Here is a 26325-nt window from a genome sequence, read left to right as displayed (position 1 = left end):
AAAAATGGGCAGCAACCTCCAGGACTTTCTTTCTGGTGGAGGGTGCTGCTTCCACAACTGCCTTGTAAGCAGGTACACCAGGGCATGTGGTGGCCATTTTGCTGTGCTCCTCTGTGCTTGCTCCTTGCCTGGTGGGGATCAACTCAGAAGTTCAGTTCATTTGTCTTCCCGTGCAGCCTTTGGACTCTTTGAGACAGTTAACGTCTAATTGAAAGCCTGTTCCCTGGGGGAGCCTCATGAGATATAATTGTGAGGGTGACAGAGAGAGGAGAGATTCAGGAGTCATTTTTCTCATCCCAGCAACTTTCACTAGAACACTAACCAGGGAACGCAGCTCACACTGGTCTCTCCTCTTTTACAAAGCTTCAGGAGCCCAAAAGAAATGTGCAGTCAGCACTGCTGGACACTGCAGATTTCCTGGGTAGTATGGAAGGATTCTCCAGGGTGTTTCGTTCTGATTTAATGAATCTACGCCGCCCTCCATGGCAGCCATGGGTCCAGCTTCTGGGATGTCCCCTCGTGGGGGGGTGGACTGTGGCAAGTAGGCATCAGTCATGATGGTCTCAAGTGGCTCTAATTTATGCCAGGTGAGACTGGCCGTACTCCTTTGGTTCCTACACTGGGCTGGAGTTCCAAACGAGGCCCTCAGGCTAGGCTTTTGGCAATACTGAGCAGGAGTAATTTCCTTTCACTTGACAATGACAAGGTCGTCTAGAGCCAGAGCTGAAAAGCGACTTAAACCCCAAGCCAAGGGGAAATCTGTTTTGATGGAAGAGAGAGGCCACCTTGCCAGTTCCCACCCTTCCTCAATTCAGTAGGACAGACCCAGCTTCCACAGAGCTATCCCTACTGCTAAACTCCAGGTTTAAGAAAAGCCACAAACCACTTGGGGCAGGACACTGTGCTGCGATACTACCAGGGGATGTGGGGCACAGAGTGAAGGCCGCTTCAGGCCACAGGGTGAGTCGATGGTACAGGGTGCCTCAGCCAGCATCCTGAAGGAAAAATCCTGCCTGCTGACAGAGGAAGAGACCTGGGTTTGCTTTCCAGCTCTGTGACCTTGAGCGAGACACTTCACCCCTCTGTTTACTGTCCAACCCTCTGTCTTGTCTGTGTACGTTGTAAGATCTTTGGGGAAGGGATCGTCTCTCAGGATGTGTCAGGGGCCCTGCTTTTAGGTGAGACCTCTAGGAAGTAGAGCAGTGATGGACAGCCTAGGCCTAGTGAGTGGGCTACATGACTGGCCCTCCGTCTCAGTGGGCTGCAAGATTGAATAGGGTGGTTTAGCTAGCTGAACTGGCGTAGCTAGAATTTTTTAATACAATTAATAAATGCTTAAATATTAATTATTGTTTTTAAATCATAAAATGTTATTGTAATAGAATTTTCTTGTGGAACCCTTATTTTCACTTGGGTTCCATGGAACAACATTTGGGAGACACCATTCTAACTAGTTCAGTGTAAGGTTCTGATTCCTGATCACCAAATGCATCCAGTTAGAATCCACAGCTAGTTGCATCCTTGCCTTGCTCTCTTTAGCTGTTTTTGTATCTTTACTTCAAAAGAACAGACTTTGTTTTGATGAGAAGAAAGCCCCATGGTTTCTTATTTCGTCCTTTTGCTTGCATTTTTGAAAAAAAAAAAGAAAAGAAAAGCATCGGCAAAACAAGTTGGGCAGGGTGTGGAGCTGGTCACTCAGAAAGCCCTTCTGTGATGTGCAAAGGAAAGGGGGCTGGCACATGGTCCTGTATCTAAAATAGCCATCACTTTGTCAAAGGAATGAAAAGCTGCTTTATCTGGGAGCCCAGATGCAGCAGCTTTATATGGAACTTGAAGTTGCAAAGAGAGGCCTGTGTCTTGAGTATGCTTGTGACCAGCTCTGCTCAATCTATTGGAGTCACTTGATGAAAAGTGCTTTCTGCAAACACAGGACAATAGATAAAATAGTGGGTTTGGAGATGGGACTTGCTGTAAATATCATAAGCTTCTCCACTGTGAAGAGTCATATGATAGCATTTGAGCCAATGGTCATGTCAGGCTCTTTAGCACTGAGCGTATCCTTTGTCTTGCTGGGTTCTAATGAAGCTCTAGTGAAGGGTCTTGTTAATTCAGTAAGGGTTTCTCTTTTCACTTGCACAGATGAAATCATGCAGCAGGAGATAAGGCCGCTGGTTGCAGTGGATATAATCGAGCAGCTGCACAGGCAATTTGCCATCCTGTCAGGTAAGGACTGAATTTAAATTGCATTTCTGGATTCATTTGGAAACATGCTGAGGTTTGCCACATTGGCTGTTCCTCATCCTCCCTGCTCTGCATTGCAGTTGCAACAAGCCTTTTGGTATTCTGCAGGGACAGAATGGTTAATATTAAACTTTGGTAGCAGCTGGAATTGATAAACACCATCTCATAGTTCTCATTTTTCAGGCAAGTCCCCCTGCACACCCCTCGCACCCAAAATCTGTTTAGGTATTGATTAGATTTAGAAAGTAAGAAATTCAAGAGGTGTGTATCCATTTCACATGGCATATTTGGTTTGTTTGGGAGCTTAGTATGTCCATCTCCTAATTGCTTTTGCTTTTAGGAGTGATTCACTTCTAGCACAAGACTCAAGTCTTTGCCCACAAAAGCTTACGCTTCAATAAATCTGTTAGTGTATAAGGTGCCACAGGACTTCTCACTGTTAGTGCTAGACTATCGTCTTTTCAAATGTTATGATTATTGTGTATTTCTTATATTGCTCCTTAAGTTTTGTATGACACAGGCACATCAAAAGGATGTGAATCCTGACTCAGAGCTAGCTGGTCTGTAATGTTTACTTAGTTATGTAACCAACAACTTTAGCATCAATATTTTGGGTCTGTAAGTGAACTAAGAATTATGGTATGGATTCTAGAATTGTCTATGCTGTGGACTGTGGGACAATCTTTGTTAAGTCATTTTACCTCAATTGCATTGATACAATGGGTATTTTACTTCAGTACCTGAGGTTTAACTCACTCATAACTTTAAGACTCTCAGATTTAAGGCACTTTTTCTCCCAACCAATATTCACCATTATGAAGGACAGCAAATTTTGTGTCTTTTGTTCAAACAAATGTTCTTCGTAGGTGTCATCCAGTTCTGTTCATGCTGGTCGTCCTTTGGCAGGTGCGCTTATCACTGTGAATGATGAGTGTTCTCCTGATTCAGAACTGCCTTTCACTCATAGTAGGGAAATGCCACGACTTCTGGTTTACTGAATTGAGACTCAGGAAAGTTTAGGGCCTTGTGCTGCAAGGTGCTGAGTAATTCTAGTAAGGGGAGTGGAGCTTAGGGCGCTCAACATGAATGGGCATGGGAATTTCTTGACACAATTCTTTCTGTTGGAAATGCCTGTTTGTCAAAACTGAAATGTGTTACAAAAAATGGTTTGATTTCAGTGGTCCAGGATGGAATTTATGGTCAAAATGCATCTGAGAGAAGTCTATATCAGCACAGTGGCTAGGTCATTGATGTAGGAGACTAAGAATTACCTTGAAGCTCTGTTTGACTCAGAGCAGAGATGTAGGAAATATGTTTTGGGCCAGTGAGGTGCACATGGAATAGAAGTTTGGTGAAAACAAAAAGAAGTCCTGTGGCACCTTATAGACTAACAGATTTATTGGAGCATAAGCTTTTGTGGGCAAAGACCCACTTCTTCAGACGCAATTTGTCAGAAATTTGGTGAATACTTCAGCCGCGGGCTATTCTGGAGTGGGTGTCTTTCTGGGGGTTTTATGCAGAATTTTATAAGATCTTGGTTTTGCTCCAATGCAGAATGAAAACAAACACCAAAAGGTGGAAGTATTCACAAACTGTAATTCTTGTTCTCCAGCCAGCCCAACTCAGCACCTTGCTGCATCAGGCAGCTCTAAACAACGCGTCTAGCAAGTCTAGTGGGTTTGCTGGGTTTTAGAATTGGGAATCTTAGCTGGATAACTTTGGATATGTTAATCAATGTATTTGAGGCTCAGTTTTCCTATTTGTAAAATGAGGGTGATAATGAAGTCAATGGGATTTTTTAAAAATCTTTTAATAATCTGCAGTTACAGCAACTGAGTTAAAACCCCATGACAAGAGGAACACAGCTAAGGCACAAGTGGGAAATGCAGGTTGCAGAAATTTTGCATTCTTCAGTGTAGATGAATTTGGCAACAGGTTAATGTATTGCAACCAGATAACTTGAGACTCTCATGCCATTATGGTGCTGTATCTCAGGACTGCTTAGAGCCAGGACTCCCTGGTATTCTCTGGGTAACTTCCCAGGATGTTCCAAGGAGGTGGGTGGTTGCGTGAGGATAAATCTTGACTCAGGCACATTCTTCAAATGCTGCCACCCTTTTGTGCCTAGCCCTATATTCTCCTCTGAGGTGGAGCTCCAGGCATCTCTTTTGCTGCTATCTGTGGTGGTGAGGTTGCGGGTAGTGTGCCATGGACATCCCTGCGTGGGGGGTTCGGTTTCCCTGCTTGAGTGACGATCAGGAAGACAGCCAGTGAGGCAACAGCATCCTTGCCCTTTCCTCCCAGTGGTGGCGCTAGGTGACCTCTCTGGAGTTGTCAATCGACAAAAGGGTCCAAGAGCTCCCTCCGCAGGTAATTACAGTGAAGGGGGAGCAGTGTGGGGTCCTGTAACCCGTCCCCAAAACCTCTGCCCCAAGTCCTCTAGTTTAAGGGACTTTCTGTGCTCCCTTCTTTCCACACCCAAGGGCAGATATGCAGGGGCTAAAGCCACCCTCCCGGTCAGCTCTTGGATGGAACCTAAGGATGGAACAGAGCCACGCAGAGGTCCCCAGTGCAGGTTGAAGGAGAGCTCTGTTCATCAAAGAGCAACTGGCTGGCTGTAGTCCTCACTCTCCATCTGGCAGTGATATGGTGCTGGGGAGCAGTCAGTTTGTCTGTCTGCTTTGAGGACAGGGAAAGCCAGGTATCCATGGTCGAGGGCTGGCAGGCACCCAGTTTTAGACTGAAATGTCTGATCCAAAGGGATGCTGGTGGCTGTGGTCAGCATCGCTGGCCAGGCCATTTAAAGTCCAGTTGTCTGGGGCTGGCAGTCTCATAGTTCATTGAAGTGGCAACGTGTCCATCCAGCTCTGAGGCTCAGGGGTGGCCAGGGGCCTCTGTGTGCTTCTGCAGCTACGTATGGCTGGGAACCACAGCCGGCGGGGGCTGTGTTTGCATGCAGAGCTGCTTGGCTGCCCCTGTACTTAGGTGCTGAGGGACATGTTGCTGAGTCGGGCGAGCACCCTGAGGTAAACATGGCCCAGAGCCTGCATCCTGCACCCCAACCTCCTGCTGCAGCCTGGAGGCCCCTCCCACACCCAACTTGCTCCCAGAGCCTCCACCCCCAAACCTCATCCAGCACCCTTGGCCCCAGCCCTGAGTCCTTTCCCACATCCAAACGCCTTCCTGGAGCCTGCACTCCCCTCCCACACCTGTGCCCAGAGCCCGCTCCTGTATCCTCAACTCACCCTGGCCCCACTCATGAACTTTCACCCTCCCATCGCAGATCCAGGACCTCCTCCCTCACTCCACTCCCCTGCCTCATCCAGAGCCACCTCCCTCCAACACATGCCCAACCTCTTGGCTCAACCCAGACGTGTCCCGATGTGGACGGGGTCAGGGGCCATCCCCCCCACCCCCAATGCCACAGGTGTGGGGCCCAGGGCAACTCCCCTACACTGCAGGCCCTTCCCCAGGTTCACCTGCCCCCACCCCATTCCTTTATCTCCTCCCCAACCAACAAGCCTGGGGATTACCTGGGGCAGGGTGCAGGGGCAGGCAGCTGCCGCAGCAGGGGGTCACCTCCCCTTGATCCCTCCCCTGCACTCACCAAGCGGGCGGTGTGAGGGGGAGCAGGTACTGGGGAGTGAAGGCTGATTCGTGCTGGTCACCGAGAAGGGAGTTTGGGGGGCTGGGAGGATGGGGCTGAGTGGAGCAGGCTGCTGCTCGCATGGCAAGTGCCGGGGGGCCAAGGAGAGAGAACCCTTTGCTGCTGCTGCTGCATCCTGCCTCAGGTTACCCTCCCCCCTCCCATCCATAGGACAGCTGGGGCAGCCACCACAGGGCCCCCAAAAGCACAGGGCCTGGAGCAGTGGCCCCCCACTTCATCCTATGCATGGGAGAGCTTCGGCTCCACCTGTCAGCCCAGAGGTCCCTCCTATGCCACAAACACCCCATCCCTGCCCCTCTCCAGAGCCTGCGTCCTAACCTCCTGCCCCAGCCCAGAGCCCTCTCCTGCATTCTGAACCTCTAATTTCTGGCCCCACTCTTGAGCCTGCACCCCTAGCTTTAGACCTTACCCCCTCCTGCACCTCACTTCCTTTCCCCGGGTGGTGAAATTGAAAGCAAGTGGGGTGGGGTAGGGGATGGAGCGAGCAGGTGGTGAGGTTTCAGAAGGGTGGGGCAAGGCTGTTCCATTTGTGCAGTCAGAAAGCTGGCAGCGCTACCATGAACCCGGCTCTGTAATTATAAACTGGTTTGGTCTCCGCGTCCCTGCGGTGACCTGTTTCAGTGTGTAATGTGCAATGCTGCATGGTGATGTGAGAAGCAGCCTGGGCGTGACGGACAGTCTGGGGTGTTGGGAGCTGGCTGTGGTGACTCTGCCTTCGCAGCTTTTTAAACTATTCTCTGTGCTCCAGACTTAGCCTTTTTCTCACGGTTTGAATGATGTCATTGAGTGATGGTTAATCTCATCTCCATGGGGAACCAGCTGATTCAGAGGGGTGGAGACCACCAAGTGCCCATCCCCACCTCTGAGCCTTTCATCTCTGGGCTCCCAGTTCAAATCCAAGCCTGCAGTGATTCAAAGTTGCCCCTGTCTACGGGTTTGCCGTAGTGGCTGTGAACTGAGCTGAGCGGTTTCTGGCTGGCTCCCAGGGTTCATCCCACAACCACAGTTGAAAGCTCTTCAGTCTCTGCAGGAAGGCCAAGGACTGGGTGGAGACTGAACCGGCTGCTTAGTGCCTCTTCTGCATTAGCTCGTTCTGGTGTTGCCAGCACTTCTGATGCCTCTTATCGTGCCCAACAAACTACACCACACATGTCCATACAAGCAGCCTAACGGGTCAGGCAATGGTCCATCTAGCCCGGTACCTTGTCTTCTCACAATGGCCAATGCCAGATGCTTCAGAGGGAATGAAGGGAACAGGCAATCATCGTGATGCTGCCTCTGTTCCCTACTCCCAGCTTCTGGCAAACCAGATCCAGGAGGAGTCCTACCCTCTTATCCCCCATAAAAGTGCCTGTGTCTGTGCACAAGCGTTCACGCCCACACACTGGTGCGACTGCCGTTGCTCCAATTACCATCTTGTCTGCTACTGCAGCATCAGCGGAGCCGACAAACACTGGCACAGCCATGGGAACAGTGAACACACACAGCTCTCCCACCCACTAATCAGCAACTGCTTCGTAGGCGCAGAGCAATGGGTTTGGCAAGCCGCTCCTGTGCAGTGGGTAGGCGGCTGATCTCAGCTCTGCAGTGCCCTGCACCCTTTGGGGGCAAGGCCGAGAGTGGCAGTGGAGGTGCTGAGACGGTGTCAATTCTGCCAGCTGCTGTTCGTTCAGCAGCTCAGGGGAAAGGCTGGTGCCGCTCTATGGCAACTACACTGGTAGTATTTGGTGAGGCAAGGGACAACCCCTGGCCTGCAGGACACACGCGGCTCTTTGTGCCGTTCAGAACCATTTAATCATTCATGAGCCTCCATGGTGTCCATTCTCCATCTGCAGCAGGGAGCGGTGCTGGGGATCAAACCTGCACAGGCTCAGCTGTGCCGGCCACACATGCTACATGGCACAGCCTGAGCAACTCAAAATCTCTTTGGCTGCCCATCCCTTACACGGGCTCAAGTGGCCATGGTGCAGTTCCCCTAGTGTAACGACAGGGGGCAGTAGAAGGTGACGGGAAAGCTGACCAGACAGCTGCATGTGCTGCCCCTGCGCTTTGTAACCGCTGCTTTAAGTTATCCAAAGTCTGCTCTGTAAAGCTACCTGTTCTTTGCTGCCAGCTGCTAACCACACAAAATGCAAATGTTGTAAGATCAGGGATGGGAGGGCAGATGGTTGGAATAGGAGGGGAAGTGTGCAGAGAATCTCAAAACTAAAATGTGAGCTGCACTGCGGTGAAGTCAGGGACTCCTTTCATGGAAAGGCTTTCTCCAGGGCTACTAACCTGGCCGCTTGTGCAAGTACTAAATTTGCCTTATTGGGAGAGGCATTAAATTTGTTCCCAGTGTCAAAAACAGAGAAGGTGGGAAAGCTCCTTTTCCTGCTGGACTTGCTGAGAGTTTTAAAATTAAGATACATGGAGGTACACATCTCATAGAGCTGGAGGGGACTTCGGCAGGTCATTGAGTCCAGTCCCCTGCCATCTTAGCAGAACAAAGCACCATCCGTGATAGATTTTTTTTTTTAAATTAATCTATTTTCCTCAGACCCCTAAAAGGCCTCCTTAAGGATCACGCTCACAGCCCTGGATTTAGGAGGTCAATGCTCAACCCACTGAGCTATCCCTGACCCTTTTTGCCTATGATTGTGATAAAAACAGAACTGGGCTAAATTTTGTTTTTCCTTATTGCTTTCTAACTGTGCCTAAAGAAACGACAAACCTCTTCCCAAGTTCATTTCCTGTATGGGGCACTCAGTTTTTCTCTGGTATGTCAAGTGAACAAGCTATTTAAAACTACGTTGTTTTAAAGCTGTGATGTAATGTTTTCCAGCACCAGTAATTCCACATAAACTACAGTGCATCTGTTCCGATTTCAGTGCCTTGTGAATGCTCTTCCAGCCTCCAGTCTTGTAAAATGTGAGGCTGGGGCTTAAAAATGCTGTTATACCGCTGAGTTTGAGACAAAGAGGAGGGGAAAGGGTTGGGAGGAGCTGCTTTATTCAGCAGATAGTGTGTGTTCCCCAGGAAATAGTGTGCTAAACAAGAAGGGAGAGGCATTCCCAGATCTATTTAACAATATTAAATACACAGTAAAAATGTCAAGGGTGAATAGAGGAAGAATATATTTCAAATATTTCTTACCCACTTAGACCAATCAGATCAAGCAGTGTCTTTTTCCATAACCTCAACAGAAATTAATTCTAAGATTCAACTTCATTCCTTCTCTCTTGGAAGCAAGAGATAGTGGGAAGGATTTTTAAGCCAGAGTGTTGTGAGTCATTGAGTTTTTTCTGGTTTTCTTTTTCTCTTTGTTTGAGTTACATTGCTGATAACGAATGGACATTTTGGAGAAAGAATGACACTGTTAAAAGTAAACCATACCAATTCTTCAATCAATGTGTGAACGTTCACCACAAACACAATAACAACATGAGGTTAGGAGGAAGCTTTCCTGCATGATCATAATAAAATGTCAGAAAAGTGTCAATTTGAAGATGGCTTATCAACTATCCTCATGAAATTCTAGAGTCAGCACCACAATGAGTCAAACTGGGGACTTCGCACTGCTCCAGCTGTTGTTAACAGAACTCTGAAGATTCATACGGACACCAGTTTATGCCTGGTTCATAGCTTGCATGTTTTCTTTGGAAGGGTTTGAACACTCATGTTTTTAAACCTGGCTGCTCAGAGCCAGGCTCTAAAATCCACATATACTCACTTAGATAACAGGGGCCAGATTTTCAAAGGTCCATTTCTCTACATAAGTGCAATCCTGCTTTTCATCCCTCTGAGGGATTGTTCCTCATCCAGTGAAAACAGATCTCAGAGCTCTTCCCCTTCAAGCTGCTGCTAAAGTAATTCTCACTTAGGTCACAGTGTGCTCATTTGGTTTTTGAGCCGTTCCACCCACGTTTCCTACCAGTGTGCTGCTTTTCATTAGGGACAGGGGAACCACAAAGGGTTCAGTGTTTGGCTGCTTTCAAACTGGAAAACTCCTGAGGTTTATAGTATTTCCTGCTTCCAGATACTGTGGCGTACCAAGTCCATGGCTGAATAGCCATCAGTAAGGAAAGAATTCAGACTTACCCCAACATTGCAGACTGTTGTCTCTTGTACTAAGATATTCTCTTTATTACCTGCAGTAGTCTCAAGCCTTATGGGTCAGATACATGAATTGTCCTATCTCTGAGTCAGAGGGTCTCCGGTGATTTCGATCAGCAAAGGTATGGCTTTCTCCTCTTTCTAGGCAGCAGCCATTAGTGATGACACAAGCACAAACAAAGGCATGCAGTTCAGCAGGAGCAACCTTGCACATGCTGTTTTAGGGCTTCTGCTTTTGATTTGTGGTCAGAAGTGGCATCTTGAAATACAAGTCTCACTCCCGCAAAATTAATTCGGTCATCCCATCAGGGCCATCACTCCCTGTTCATCTATTGTATTTCTAAGGCTTCTATTCCCTTAGTGTATGTCCACACTTAAAATATCACAGGGGTGCAACTGCACTGCTGTGTTTCTTCAGGGTAGACCGGGGTTGCTTCTCAGCCTGTTTACCATAGTGGACTGCATGAGCTGCAGGTGGTCCACAGGTTGAGAACCAATGGCGTGGACACTACTGATGCCAACAGAACGGGTTCTTCTGGTGGCATAGATAAGCCACCTCTGTGGCTGGAGCTGTCCCAACCTGCCTGAGGAGTCCCCACCCATGCACCGCCTCCAGGAGCCCTCCTGCCTGGTGTTCCCTTCCAGGGGCTGGAGGCCATGCATGCCACCTGCCCTTGCAGTGCTGGTGCTGCTCTGGCCACACTGTCTGCCTATCATTGGGGATGGAGGAGGCATTCAGAAGCAGGGGGCCTTGCTGGGCAGCATGGCTTGAGAGGCTGGAACCATGCCACCTGGGGTCTCAGGGACTGAGAGAGGCTGGAGACATGCTCTGGGGCTGGGGTGGGGAGGTGGGGCCTCACTGTCTGCCACTCCTGGGTCAATGGATCATGCTGAAGGTGCTAGCCTGGGGCAGGGCTAGTAGTCGCAGGAATGGGGGGCTGGGTACACTGGGTAGGAGCGAGCAGCCACAGTGGGGGCTGGGCTCTGGTTGGTGAAGAAGGGGTGGGGCTGCATGTTAGCTTCCGCAAACTAGGGGTACACCTGTTGCCCACCTCCACCAGATTCTTCCATCAACTTCGCATTGGTGTCAGATCTTCAATAGTTGCAGTCTTGCATTTCTTGCAAAAAAAAAAAAAAAAAAAGTCCTACCAGTTTCCTTACAGAGGTTTTCTGTGTGCTCGTGACAACCCACAGTACGCTTGGTCTGCAGGGTAACAGTGTGTCATCTGGCCAGCTGAAGTTTGGGTGAATCAGAGTTGTAGACCACATATGTGGTATAATGTCAGCTTTTTGACTGTGCATTACTTAGGCTTCAGCATTTGGCTCTAAAGGTCGGGTGCACCTTGAATAGGAAAGTACCAATACTGGAGCAGAGCACTGGAGATAATCAAATACAGTGGAGAAAGTCTGATTCAGGAAATACACCAACTATGTAATATATGGTGGAAAGGAAGGCACCTATGGAATGGACAAGATCTGTGCTAGTGATAATACACAAGAAGGAAAGCACGTTGGGGTGCAAGAACTACAGAACGATTGCCCTAACAGTCATCTAGGCAATGTGTTGCTGGTGATACTGACAGAGAGACTGAGATCGCAAATAGAAAAACATCTATTGGATGAGCCAGAGGGATTCAGGAAAGACAGAAGTACCATACAGCAGATATTGGCACTAACATCGATAATGAAGAAAGCTTGATGGAAGAACAAGAACATTTACAATTGTGTTGTCAATTTTCAGAAGGCATTTGACAGCATAGATCGGAAAGTGGCTTGGTCAGTGTTGGAATCCTATGGAGTGGAGAGCAGACTGATATGGGTGTTGAAGGGTATCAACAACAATGCAGAGGCAGTGGTGAGAATGTGCAGAGAGTTGGGAAGTTGATTTAGAACGAATAGAGGTATGAGACAGGGAGATCCGATATCGCCAAGTATCTTCATCATGTGTCTAGAGAGGTGAATGGGCAAGATCAAGGAAGAGGTAGAAGGAATATCGGTGCACAGGGTAAGAATTAACAACTTGAAGTTCACGGATGATATAGTTCTCACTGAGGAAGATGAAGAGAAGCTAGCGAGAATGGTGCGATTGCTAAATGAGGAAGGGAAGTGGTATGGACTTATTATGTATACTGATAAAAACAATGGTATTTGGAGACAAGGAAACAGGAAGGAGGATCAATGTAGATGGGATCGAACTAGTGAATGTAGAGAAGTTCATGTATCCAGGGAGCAACGTGATATAAGATCTAGACTGGAAGAAGGAAATAGCGACTAGAATAGCAAAAGCAAGAGCGAGTTCGAAGGTGATGGATAAGATCTGGAAAAGCAAAGCGATTAGCTTAGGAACAAAGCTGAGCATCTTGAAAACGTGTGTATTCAGCAGCGTGTTGTACAGATGTGAGCCATGGATGATAATGAAAGATTTGAAGAGAAGGATATTGGCATTTGAGTGGAGTTGTCATAGAAAGATTCTGAGAATAGGATGGATGCAGAAGGTCACCAACGAGGAATTATATAGGAAGATACAGCCGAAAGAACCTGCTGCAGAAGGTTATGAAACAGAAGCTACAGCTACTCGGGCATATCTGCAGAATGAACGGCAAGCGAAAAGTCACAATCCTGGTATTCGGCATAATGGACAGTTCGAATAGGAGAGGCAGACTCCACAGAGAATGGATAGATGATATAGTAGATTGGTGCAGAGCTGGTCTACAGAAACTAAGCTGCTCTGCACTGGACAGGGAAAGATGGAAGGAAATAGTGAGGGAGGTGTCGTACACCAATGGGCGCTGAGCCCATGGCTGTTGATGACCCGGAAACCAACACTCTTACTTTCTGTTATCTGCTATGACCTACCCCTTTGTGACATTCACCTGCTCACTGTGCTTTTGCTGAGCCTTGTCAGTGCGGATAATTCCCCCAGTCTCTCCCATTCTCAATATGACTCTGACATGCACTCTCCCCTTGTGGGACCTGGCTCTCTTCTGGATTCGGAACAGATGACAGCAGTTACCTGTGGTCTCACAAGAGGGTTTTGTGTTGATTACCTGGCACAGGAGATTCAGGATTGAGGATTTCACTGCAGAATGCATCAGCTCACACCAGCAGGCTGTAAATTCTAGTGCATGCTGGCCTGTTGCACGATACCAGGCTCCTGTACACCATGCTGGCACACACAAAGCATTCCTTAGTACGTGTTAATATAGTCCCATTGCAAATAGGAAAGCTTTTGACGTGCACAACGGTACACTGAGTGCGTCAGCAGGGTCCATGTTGGCCAATTAGTGTGCAACAGATTGGCGCACACTAGAATTTGCACCTCTGTAGTATGGACTAAGACCCCATTTAGACAAGCCCTTCCCTGTTGTGAATGAGAAGGAGGCTATTGCAGGAAACTGATGCTGTAGTGCTTCTTGGCTGCCAGGCTAATAAGCTCATGTGTCCTGTGGCAGGAAGAGAGGATTTCCCCAACCACTGTCAGGGACTTGGCAATATGGAAGCAGGCTGCAGACAATACTACAGGGCATTGGCTCAAAGACGAGTGCCACCTAACAAAGCACTTACTCTACCTCCTTCACTAAGTAATTATGCCTTGGTGGTCTCCTATCCCAGAGCTTGAGCCGACTAGACTTAATTTGTGAGGTCTGATGGAAGCACAAGTTTGCATGGCAGTATTCCTTATTGTAAGCCACTACCCTCCATGTCCTCCTTTCAAAAACAATGTGTTCATTATGTGACTGCAGCAGACATGAGACAGATGATAATAAATGGGCACTTTTGTGCAGTAGATTATGAGAGTGCTGCATTTGTTCCACTGATTAAGAAGGACAGATTATATAAAGTTTGGTGGTGCAAAAATGCTGGCTATTCCTAGGCCAAAGCAGGTTTGCATTAGAGTGGAGAACCATTGGCAAGATGCTGTTCCCGACTGCAGATGTATTAAAAACATGCTGGGCAAATACACTGCTAAAACAAAAGACCGTTGTTGCCCTCCGCCTGTTTGATCTGCTGCTTCATGTCTTGTAATTATTTGTAATTATTCTGTTAGTGAAGAACCCATATCTCACAATAACTAAGCCTGTTGCTAAATCACGAGCTACATAGAGTGTCACAAAGTTTATTAGTAGAGTTCCATTTTCTTATCAGACATAGGTAAGGGCTCAGTCTGCTTCCATTGAAGTCAAGGGCAACATTCGGTTCAATTTCCATTCAAGAAGGAGCAGGTCTTAATTAAAATAGAGGGAGCTTGCTAATGCAAAGCAGGTTTGTTTACTTTCTTCTTCATCTTTAGCCTATGATTTTGTGGGGAGCGGAGAGAAAACCGGCTAGAGCTGTGTTGGGATATATATTTTTATATCGTAGCTGTTTGCTTGTTGCCTTATGCAGAGACTTCTACTTGCCAGATCTGAAAGTGCCCCATTTGGTGACATGAATTCAGAATCTTAAAAGGACATTGTCAGGCCAGGTGTAGCCCCAAATTTATAGGTAGTGTAGGGGAGAATCATATCTAGGATTTTTTTTTTAAATTGTGTCCCTGTAACTGAAGCACAAACTGAATAATAACTCTTGAATAAAAAGACTCGTGCTATTTGGAATTGATTGCAGAGGTCTTGTTTGACACGATAGTTGGATACTGAAGTCTGGAAACCATCTGTTTTGTGGTATCACCCATGACCTGAGGTGAGCTGGAGAGACAGAAAGCTAGTATGTCTGTCTGAAGGACGTCTCTTGGGTCTGCCACAAAGTGGTAGTGAAGAGGAGTGATGGAGCTTTGTTCACCACATATGGAGAAGGCTGCAAAACACACATTATGGTCCCCATTTGATGTGCCACCAGATAATTACCACATCATTCAGAGAGACTGAGTTAGCGAGGTGATATTTTATTAGACCCACTTCTGCTGGTGAGCAAGCTGCACAGAGTTCTTCTTCAGGTCTGGTAAAATATTCAGCACGATACAGCAGACCTAGCAGTCTCTGTACAAGTGAATCCAGGAAGCCTCAGGGAAGGGAATGCACTGGCTTAGGGTTGGGTGTCACAGCTGGGGGCTTAGTAGTGGAAGTGCTGATTCTCTGACTCTCTTAATTCTCCGTGCTGTCTTCTTGAAGTTGTCATCTGGGTTCCAGGGACCACCTGAGTAGTGGAAAAGCTAATATGTGTGTCAGAGAAAGGGACAGATAAAACTACAACAGTTAGGCCCACTTGCCTCAGGGGAATTTGTTAATGTTTGTAAAGTGCCAGGATATTATTGCCAATAACTAGAGAAACGCTAAGTATCATTAGTTACTACATCTATTCCTGGTGGCTCTCCACCAGGTAGGGCTTTGATCTCACAGCTGTGCCAAGTCCCATGGGGCAGCAACCTAAATGGAAATGATGATCTCCGTCTGATGAACATGTGGTGGACTGGTGCCCCAAGGATAACTTGTCCTTTACCTGAGAGTAGCTCCGGTGTTTGAAGAGGCTGGGCTGAGTATTTATGTTTATCTCTGCTCTATATACTGCAGTTGCATGTTCAAAATAGCTAATGACAGTGGTGGATGGCAAAGGGTTTCAGAGCAACATAGAGAATTTGGATGCCCAATTTTTATTGCTTTTAGAGAGAATGGGGCATCCAAATGATGGCCATATCAGTATGGCCTTGATAAATTGTCGACCTTTCACACCAGAAGCCATGGATGGAAAGGATTAGAGGGAGCATTCTCCCTCACTGTCTCCTGGTCCACTCCGCAAAGGGAGAAGTCAGGAAAGAGGAGTCGGGCATAAAGAGATGGAGTGGGAGAGCAGGAGGAATTAGGAGCAGAGGTGTAAAAGGGGGATGAAGAAAGAAAGATTTAAATATCTCATAGAGCTGGAAGGGACCTCAAGAGGTCATTGAGTCTAGCCCCCTGCTTTCACAGCAGTACCTATCACGATCCGTGACACTTTTTTTTAAATCTAACCTTCCCCAGATCCTTGAAGGCTCGAGGACAGAGCTCACAACCTGGGTTTACAGGGTCAGTGGTCTAACCACTGAGCTATACAAGTCTCTCACCTAGGTTACTGTAACCACTTCCTTCCTCTCCCTCTGGTCCATTCCAAGTGCTGCTGCTAAAGCCATCCTCTCTCGCTCCTCCAAGTGTAGTAACAGCTGCCAAGCAACATGTGACATTACATGCAGATTACATGACATGACATGACAGTTAGTTTTCAGGCCATCTCAGAGGTCCAGAGCACTGGTGAGGGTTGGACATAGAGCTGCTTGAAACTCAGAAGCAATGAAGCTAGGGTAGGCAGGGGTGTAAGAGGTGTTGCTGGTCAGGGATCCTGGGACTGCTGGAAGGGTTTTTGTGGTGCTTGAGTGGATGGGCTGTGTTGGCAGGTGCTGAGGTGCCTGAGTGCTGTGGGGTTTGGGTGGGAGTGCTGGGAAAGGTGGGTGCTCTCTGGGAGCAGAGCTGGGGTCTGTCTTGTGGGGGGATGTGATAGCTGCAGTCTGGAGCTTGAGGTGTCGCTGGAGGATAAGGGCCTGGGAACTGTCTGGTGTCTCGCTGCTGGGCAGAGGTTGGGGGCTCAGACGTCTGCCTGGGGTTACTTTGATGGGCTGAGGCGTGGAGGCCATCTGGGGTTTGGCTGCAGGAGTCTGGGGCTAGCGTTGAGCCCCCTCATTTTCTGTGCTGCTGCTGCTCTTCCTGGTTCTGTCTTTAGCTCTCCTTACCCTCTTGGCTCCAGCAGCAGCCACATGCCCTGGTGGCCTGAAGCCGTGCTCCACCTTGGTGTCTAGTGAGAAGCTGCAGCTCCTGCCCACGTGCAGCTCAGCGGCACATGTGAAATTCAGGCTGAGCTGGGAGCAGGTGTGACAGGGCTGCCAAGAGTGAGTGGGACGCACTCAGAACACATTGCTTCCCTCCCGATTGTTGTCAGCCTTTCACTGCCGTTCCGGGTGTCATTTCACATCAAACGCTCACTATTCTCCCTCCCTGTCGTGTCCCAACAGCTCAGGCCTGCTGAGGTGGCCCCCTGATTTCCTCAGAGGCCCACGCTGTTCTGTGGCTCTCTTTCTCTTTCTCTTTCTTGGCTTCATGCCTCATTTGTGCTGCCTTCCCCCGTCCTTAGAACCTCCTTCCCTGTCTTCGTCCGCCGCGCAACCCGCTCCACTCTCCTCTCAACCTCTCCTCACACCTTTCAGGAAGACTCCCTGTCTTCTCCTTACCAAGAACCAGTGCTTTTTTGTACTTCCCAGTACTGAGTACTGGCACCTCAGCAGCCCTAGCCAGGGGATTGGCTGGGCATGGGAGTGGGGAGCCGGCTGGGTACTGGCTCCTATTTGTTCTGTTTTGTTTACAAAAGAGGCACGGCCAATGACCTTCCCTCTGCCTCAGCTGAGCTGTGGGACACTGCCCTTGGCTTATTTAGCCTGGGTTGTTAATACTGGCCGGCAAATGGATTCAGTTTTCATCCTCTTTTCACAGGGGCTGGGCCCAGTTCCAGTGGAGTTGTACCATGGGCGCTCAGGTGAGCTGATGGGGCCATGGACTGGCACAATCTGCACCACGTTGTGAAGAGTTTGAAACAAAACAGGGGGCTCTGAGGGCCCCAGGCACAGAGGAGGGGAAGCTGCTGAGTGTGCCCTAGGCAGGGAGAAGAGGCAGAGCTCCTGTCTGCTTTTAGGATGGTGGTGGTGGAGAGAGCCAAGCTCCACCCTACACAGCATTTGTTTAACTTCTGGCAGAGCGGAGGCCGTGTTAATCTGCACCCACAAAAACAACAAGTCCTGCAACACCTTATAGACTAACTGATTTACTGGAGCATAAGCTTTAGTGTGCAAAGACCCCCTGTGCCGGATGAGACATCTGACAAAGGGGGTCTGTGCCCATGAAAACGTATGCGCCAATAAATCGGTTAGTCTATAAGGTGGCACAGGACTTCTCGTTGTTTTAATTCCTGGTGACACTTGTTACAAGGGGGAGAAAAATGCTGTAACAGTGTGAGCGCTGATGTGGGCTGTTGCTTCGCAGCTGTGCTCTAGCCCTTTGCTTGTCCAGCCTAGGACAGTTCTCTCTTCACTCTAGCAGTGCATGGGCATAAAGGTTTGCTAAGGGACAGGGGAGAAGCCCCATAGGTGCAGGTTCAGCTGGAGTCAAGCTGTCCCTCCACTCAAGCTCCAGTGTGGGGGTGTGGTGAGGGCAGGCCCAAAGAGCGTGGTACTAAAGATTCTGTGCAGTAATTGCTGCCATAGATATGGTTAGCTGGGGACTTCTCTAGTGTGGGCTGGGTGGCCACGTCAGCCATCAGACCAGCCCAGAAGCCAGAGGGCACCAAAGTGGCTAAAGGATACTCCCTGTCTCTTCTGCTGCACAGAATTAGACACCATGTGGAGTCACTCTGGATTCATCCTAGTGTAAATAGTGCTGGAAAGAAGTACTGGGAGGTGCTGTTCAGCTTATCCATAGAAAGTACTTACCCTGGTTTGGGCGGAATTCCACAGACTAGCTCAGTCTTTCTGCCAATAGATCTTCAGCAGAAATTTTAAGTTACGCTTGCCAACTTTGGTTGCGTATATTCTGGAAGATTTCATCCCATGATGTAATCTTTAATTAAACAATTATTCTGTAATTCCTGGAGATTCCAGATCAGTCTTGGGGGGCTGGTAGCTATGGGAATGGCCCAGGGTTTTTGTTTGCTGTTGGTTTTTAATTCATGTCTTCAGCCCTCCCAGTGTCTTCAGGCAGTAAGGCCTTAGGGATAGCAGTGGAAGGAGGCCCGGTGTCCCTGGACTGCTGGCTGAGCAACAGGGGACCTTCTGGAATAGATTTAATTGTGTGATGTTGCGACCCTGTCCACCAGGATGCAATGCTGCCCATTCAAATTTGGGTGGGGCAACCCTCCCCCCATCATGATGGAGGGGTGGCTGGGACTCATGTCAGAGAGCTACACTGTGAGCTGGTGCACTGGGCTGCAATACCACTCAGATTTGGGGCAGCTGGTCTGATAAGCAGGTCCTACTGCTCAGTAGAATTCTGGTTGTGTCTCCTTCTTCAGGACCAATTCCATTAACACCAGCAGTTGCAGAAGCCCTCCCCAGGAAGGGTTGCCATTGGACCATTCAGAAGCTGCAGAAATTAGCATAAAAATGTGAACACAGTGAATACTGCAGCAAGACCTAGCTGATTTTAAAAAAGATTGACAGTCTCCGCATCTGTAGATGGCTGGAAATCCTCTGCCAGAAACAGGGCAGCACTTTCCAAGCTCTTGTGCGTAATGAGCATCCCTCCCCTGTCATTAGCTCGTTAAATAAACTGACAGCAGGATTTTTCCTTGAAATCCATCTCCTCAGAAGCTGTTGCCAATTCAGATCTGGGCGAGGCTGTGGCAGACCTCTTCTCATGCCTTTCCTCTGCCAGTTGTCATATTATATGCCAGGAGTGCTGTGTTTTTCCATTGTCGTCGTCTTCATATTTAGCATTGTCTGGTCCCAAGTCTGCCCTCACTTCGACCCGTGCAATCTCACTGATTTCAGGGCAGTGGGGGACCCGAGGGCAGATTTCAGCTTTTCTCTTTCTCCAGGTATTGCAGAATCCATTAATCCTCTGAGAATTCGTAAGCATCAGTAAGTGGTCTCCTCCCCATTTCAGAGAAAAGGAGATTGAAGCAGAGAGCTGTTAGGTGGTTGCAGAGAGCTGGTGTCAGTCATATCAGAGTTCCTTAGTCCTCTCCTCAGATTGCTAGGCCACACGGCTCTCCCCTGAGATAACCTTTGGAAGTATCTTTTCCCCATTTCAGAGGCACGGGTGTCATCTTCAGGCAATGGGCCTCATCAGCTCTGCTTTTGCACCTTTTGGCTTGGTCCGTGCTGGGCAGGTAAGTCAATTGCAGCTGTGCAATTCCAGCTACGGCAGTTGCATGGCTAGAATTGACTTATCGGCAGTCGATTTACCTAGCCGTCTTCACAGAGGGAGGTTAATGGGAGAAACTCTCCTGGCAGCCTCCCTTATTCCTTGCCATATCGAGGAGTACAGAGGTCAGCTGCTGACCCCAGATAGTTCTATTTCATGCATCTCTAGCAAGCACATGAAATTGAACTCTGGAAGATCGACTTACACCAGGTTGATCTTCTGTGTACTATAGACATAACCTTTGCAGTTGGTTTAACTGGATTTCCCTTATGTGGAGAAATCTTCCGGTAGCACAGACTTTGCTACATTGGCTCTGTCTCCTCAGTCTCTTGCAGCCCTGGCAGAGGAAAGGAGATGATGAATTTGGCTTGACTGGCCCTGAATGCAGGGGTAATCAGAAGCGGGGCAGGAGGTCCACTTTGGATTTGCACTCGAGCTCAAAGGAGACCTCACTTTTCAGCTCTGGTTAATGCTTTGTCATTTGATAGGTTTCACAACTTGTTTTTATGTACATCTCTTAGTAATTAGTGCATTTGCACAGCTAAACGCTAGAAAAGCATTGTTAAAAATATTCAGATGACATCTCACTCTTTTTTTGGTGCCATATTTTGTTTTTGTGGGTTTTCATTTTTTATTATAGCTAGGGGGCTTCAAAAGCTGGAAGTGGCCCAGGCCTTTCTTGACCTCTGAGAGGGCCTGCATGCACCACACTGGTTCTCAGCTGACCCAAACTCTTTCTGGGGCAGATGAGGAAGTGTCTACAATCAGAGATCAACCAGAATAGATACTGCACTTCAGATTCCCATTCTGTGTTAATCCAAAATATTTTTCAGGAGTAGATGAACCGTTGAACAGCTGTGGGGCTGAAACAGGGTTGAATGGGGAGGGTAGTACACAAAGACCCAGGTTAGGGGGTTGACGGAGGAGTGGCACGAGACCCTGGGTTTTGCGGTAAGCTACAGAAGCAATGAAGAGTGTTGGATTTCCAGTAACATTACGCATCTTGCCCACAGGATGTCACTGAAGGTGCTATCTGCAACTAAGCACTGTCAGGCTCTCAAGCAAGCTCATGAACAGCACCTGGACCAGTGCAGGTTGCAGCTGGCAAATTTCTGATTAGTTTTGAATGGAGACTTATTCCAGCTCACTGCTGACTACTGATAGATCAGATGTGGTGGAACTGGCAGCCAGGGTTAATATGGAGTTGCTGGCCTATATAAGGCTACATCTATACTCACCTGGAAGGTCAACGGCTGATACACAATTTTAGGTACACCGATTGTGTGCCTCAAATTGACTTTTCAGCCATCGACTTGGGTGGCTGTCTTCATGGCAGAAGGTCGATGGAAACGCTCCTCTGGTTGACCTTCCTTAATCCTCGTGATTTGCGAGGAGTCCCAGGGTTGACGTTGATCCCAGAATGTGCTGTTTCCTGCATGCGCGAAATGATGCCCTGGAAGATTGAACCTGAGTGGTTGATCTTCTGCGGTAAGCGTACATATAGGCTGAGTAAGTTCAATGCAGTTTTGATAATAATCGCTTTTTCTCGCTGTCCGGCAGACATCCAGTTTAATATCTGTAGGATTGTATTCTTTGCTGGCAGGAAGTGTCTACTGCATAAGTTAATACAGTAAGTGATCTTTTTCATCCGTAACTAAACAGATCCTGTGAATCAGAAGTGAGGAAAAAGGGGTCAACGTTTTCAAAGGTCCCAACAAAACTGCCTCTTTGCCAAGGATCTTGACTGAAACATTGCTTGTATGCAGAATTCTCGGAGATTTAGCTGGGGAGAAGAGAGGAAGCATTAGTCATGTTGTCTGGAGCAGTGTTTTCTCTACTTTTGTTCATCCATGTGCAGGATATGTATGTGCATTGACGTATGTTATTGTGCACCACCAGTGGAAACAAATAATCATATTATGTATTCGCTCCTCTCTCTCTCTCTCTCTCTCACACAGTAAGGTCCCCACATTCGCAGACTTCAGGTTCATGAGCCCGGGGTTCCGGGGCCAGGAGCGCCAGTGGCTGCCACCTCCCTGGAGTTCCTGGCAGGAGTGTCAGCAGCCAGGACTCCAGGCAGGGAGTTCCGGCAGCTGCAGCCTTGTTGGAATTCCAGGTGGGGAGTGCCGGCAGCCACTGCCTCACTGGGACTCTGGGCAGGAGCGCCCTCAGCCAGGACACCAGGTGGGAAGCACTGGCGTCTGCCGCTTCCTCATATGTGCGAAATTCAACATTCGCGAGGATTCGCAGCAACGTACCCTAGTGAATGTTGAGAACCTACTGTATATTGAAAAGTTACTGTATGGATAATTACTCCAGCCAGGACAGGTTAGGCATTTTAGAATTCACTACTCAAAGAGTGACACCTAAATGTAAGAGAAATGCAAATTATGAAATGCACAGGCTAGTCAAAACACCAAAATAATACACTTTGAAAGAATAAAATGACAGAGACTGTATGAGTATTGGAGAAGGTACCAAGTAGTAGCAACAGCAGTAATACAAGGATATGGTGGAGGTGAATGTGAAAGACTGTGTGAATATGAGAGAGAGAGAGAGACAGAAATGGTGTGGGGGTGGGTTACAGTGTGTGTGACACAGAGACAATGTGTATGCTAGCTACTTCCGGGCAAATTTCTGAGAAACCCCATGGGCTGGCTCTTTAAGATACTGAAAGCTCTCCAGCTCTGTTCCTGAGTCCTGGTGTCTGCCCTGTGAGTCACAGTTTGTAATTCCAAATGGTGCCAGTCATATAATAAATTGTCAGTTTCCTAAGAGTCTTTTCAGAGTCACAGGGAAATCTCTGCTTTGCATCTAATACATTTTCCCATAAGAATACAAACAGTCCAGAGATGCAGGGTCTTCCTCCGAAGTCATGCGTATAGCCACTTCTCACAGAAAACAAGCTGACAATATCTCTACCCATGTGGGCTTGTCCTTTGATGACAGAACATAAGGAACACATTTTGAGTCTGACCTTTGATCATCACACACAATGACCTCCCTCTTTGAAATGAGCACTGTTAAAGTTCTTCATTTATGTTCTATGAGTCTTCTTTCTTGTTTGATGGGTTACAGGTCAGCATGGTTTCTGTAGAGGGAAGTCGTGTCTTACTAATCTGTTAGAGTTCTTTGAAGGGGTTAACAAACATGCAGACGGGGGATCCAGTGGACATAATATACTTAGATTTCCAGAAAGCCTTTGACAAGGTCCCTCACCAAAGGCTCTTATGTAAATTAGGTGGTCATGGGATAGGAGGAAAGATCCTTTCATGGATTGGAAACTGGTTAAAAGACAGGAAACAAAGGATTGGAATAAATGGTAAATTTTTACAATGGGGGGCGTGTAACTAGTGGTGTTCCCCAAGGGTCAGTCCTGGGACCGATCCTGTTCAACTTTTTCATCAATGATCTAGATAAAGGGGTAAGCAGTGAGGTGGCAAAGTTTGCAGATGATACCAATCTGTTCAGGATAGTCAAAACCAAAATGGCATAATGGAACTACATTGATAATGGTCCTGGGACCGATCCTGTTCAACTTTTTCATCAATGATCTAGATAAAGGGGTAAGCAGTGAGGTGGCAAAGTTTGCAGATGATACCAATCTGTTCAGGATAGTCAAAACCAAAATGGCATAATGGAACTACATTGATTTATACAAACTGAGAATCTGATCCCAGGTCTCATACATCCCAGTCTGGTGATTCATTCTCTGGGTCATACTGATATTGAGTGAGGAATGTGCTAACATTTCATGGTGTGCCCCTTCATTGGCCGATCCTCTGCTCTCAGGATGTTCCTAACCTCTTGAAAACTTCCCTTGTTTGCAGGAGGCAGAGGGAAGGATGGGGCACCCATTATAACGTTCCCAGAGTATGCAGGATTCAGCGATATACCGGAAGAGGATTTTTTGAACGTTGTGACATATTTAACCAGCATTCCCAGGTGAGCCAAAGCCCAAAGCTTTACTCTTCACTTCTTGAGCGGATCACTGCTTTTGCATTCGCCATTTTAGAACATGTGAGAGGTTCCAGTTGGGTGACTCAGCAGAACCAGGGCATAGAGCCATCCAGCATGGAATTCCACTAGTGGAAAAGGGCTGCTTACTGTACTGCTAGCCTGTAGCAGCCTGGAGAGTGGGGATTTCTTCTATCAGGGCTGGCCTTGGGGGAAAATCCTCACTTAGTGATGGGAACAGACACCTGTGATTCTGCGCTTTTGGGTGGAGTTCCCAGCTCAACCACTGTCTCTTCCCTTTTATCAACAAAAGAGGGATATGCACAGCTGTTGTCCCCCCACCCGGCTCCCTCAGTTAACAATTATTTATACTGGGTTTAATAACAAAAATGATTTTATTAAGTATAAAAATAGGATTTAAATGGTTGCTAGTGAAAGCAGAGAGAGCAAAATAAGTTACTTGGTAAAACAGAGCAAAACATGCCAGCTAAGCCTAATACGCTAAGGCTACATTGACGCTACCCCAGAAGATAGACCCACTCAGGGACAATCTTTCAGGGCTTGATTTTGCAAATCTAGTACGGATGCACGAAATCGACCTCTCAGGAGTGGCAGTCAACCCCTGTACTCCTTGTGAGACACAAGGAATAAGGGAGGTTGATGAGAGAAACTCTCCCATTGACCTTCCCCAGTATGGACAGACAAGTTGGCTGAGTGCAGATACGTTGATTTTTAGCTACACAACTGCTGTAGCTAGAGTTGCGTATCTGTGGTCAATTTACTTTGCCTAGTGTAGACGTAGCCTAAGGGCAGGTCTATGTTACCAAATTTGGTCGACAAAATCTGCCTTTTGGTGACAAAACAGTGAGAGTGTTCACGCTGCAATGTGGCATTTGTTGGGAAAAACGCCCAGTTTTGGTAACAGAAAACTTCCAGCCTAACCCGAGATTTTTCTCCCCCCCTCCTTTAATTGTTGACAAAGAGGAAGTGCAGACACTGCTCTTTGTTTGGTCAACAAAACTGGCTTCTTCCAGTATCCCACAAAGCCTGTGCTGATGGCTCTGCTCAAATGTTTTGATCCTTGATGCCCTGCTGGCATGTGTCCTCAGAGGGTGACCATCCGTCCCATTTTTACTGAGACTGTCCCTTTCTTAAGCTGTCTCACAGGCACCCCGACTTGAAGAAAATGGGCAGATTGTCCCATATTTTGCAGGGCTCCTGTTCCCTGGCACCTGGTGTTTCAAAGAGGCAACCCTCACTGCCAGAGAGCTCCTCTGCTCGGTGGCTGCTGCATTCCCTGCACTCCATGGAGGCAGCCCCCATAGCTGGTGAGCTCTGCAACAGGACAGCCTCTTAATTCCCTGGTGCCCCCCTGCTGGGAGGTTACGGAGCCCCCTTCCCCCACTCCCTCTCATCAGGAAGCTGCACAGCTGCCATCCCTGCTGCCTGACTGTGGGGCAGCTGCCCCCATTGTTGAGGAGCCCTGACATGGAACAGCAGCCCTCCCATCCCCAGCGGCTGGTGTCCCATATTTGCCATAGGGCAATGTGGTCCCCCTAGTTCCTCTGCTCTCAAAGCTCCAGGAAGTATCATCAGGCTGCTCCTGTTCTGTCCTTCAATAAGGACACAGCAGCACGCTGACTGCTGCAGCAGCAGGAGGGCACAGATTGCTGTGCTGCTTTGATGTTCCTCTTGCCCGCAGAGTTGCTCATGATGCCACTCCCAGCAGCTGAGGTGTCTATGGGAGAACTCAGAGGGAATCCCGAGGTGTGCAGCGTGATCAGCTCTGCCTTCCCATGGCACTGCACTGTGGGATACAGACCCACAATGCATTGCTTGCACTGTTGATGGTGGTGCCCTGCCAGACCTTCCCTCACCAGCGTTCCCTGTAAGCTGACCTCAGGGGCGGCTGCCCAGGAGAGATTCAGGTACCGCTGAACAGATTAGCAGAGCGCCAGGGTCAGCAGCATGTGTTTCTATTGGTTGATTCACCTGCTTGTGCCTCAGTGCACACAACAAAAAGTATTCCACACATGGATGGAAAAATTAGAGGGAATGTTGTCCCTTGCTGGTAGTTACCGTAATTTCCCCCCATGCTTACCTCCCACCTTTCCCTGTCTGCATGGAGGTGTTCAGTCTGCTCAGTCCAAACAGCTTGCCAGATGTTGGGTCTGTGACCCAGCTTCCCGGCATTCCAGCTGTGCTGCAGCCGCAGTCATTGTGGCAGAGAGGCTGAGTCGAACCACACACTTCATTGCTGTGCTCCAATAGGGTGCCCATGCATGGAAGCTGCATGCAGTGTTCCTGCTGGATATTGATAGATGATTTGATTTTGCCCAGAAGTACCAGGTCTGATGAGCTGTTACAGGGGTTTCTAGTCCCAGCTGGCTGAAAGGTGTGGTAAGATCAAACAGCACCAGTGCACCGGTGTAGGGTTAATTCCCCCCACATCCCTTCCTGTAACAGGTGAGCCACAAACAAAATGCCAGCAGT

General features: G+C 48.1%; 1 protein-coding gene across 8 annotated transcripts in view; it reads left to right on the top strand.

Annotated features, from left to right (window-relative positions):
- Positions 1–26325, top strand: part of MCF2L2 (MCF.2 cell line derived transforming sequence-like 2) — a 312428-nt gene that overhangs the window by 78785 nt on the left and 207318 nt on the right. For all 8 annotated transcript variants that reach the window (XR_012646857.1, XM_075004498.1, XM_075004497.1 and 5 more), the window contains 2 exons: positions 2140–2223; positions 23706–23820. Coding sequence is in view for 7 of the 8 variants with exons in the window: in XM_075004497.1 (XP_074860598.1) it covers positions 2140–2223; positions 23706–23820 (199 nt within the window). In the remaining variant the exon portion in view is untranslated. The remainder of the gene's footprint in view (positions 1–2139; positions 2224–23705; positions 23821–26325) is intronic.

The sequence above is a fragment of the Carettochelys insculpta genome, chromosome 10 (assembly GCF_033958435.1).
Source record: "Carettochelys insculpta isolate YL-2023 chromosome 10, ASM3395843v1, whole genome shotgun sequence".
NCBI lineage: Eukaryota > Metazoa > Chordata > Testudines > Carettochelyidae > Carettochelys > Carettochelys insculpta.
Note: the sequence above shows the minus strand (reverse complement) of the source record. Positions and strands in the feature narration are given on the sequence as shown.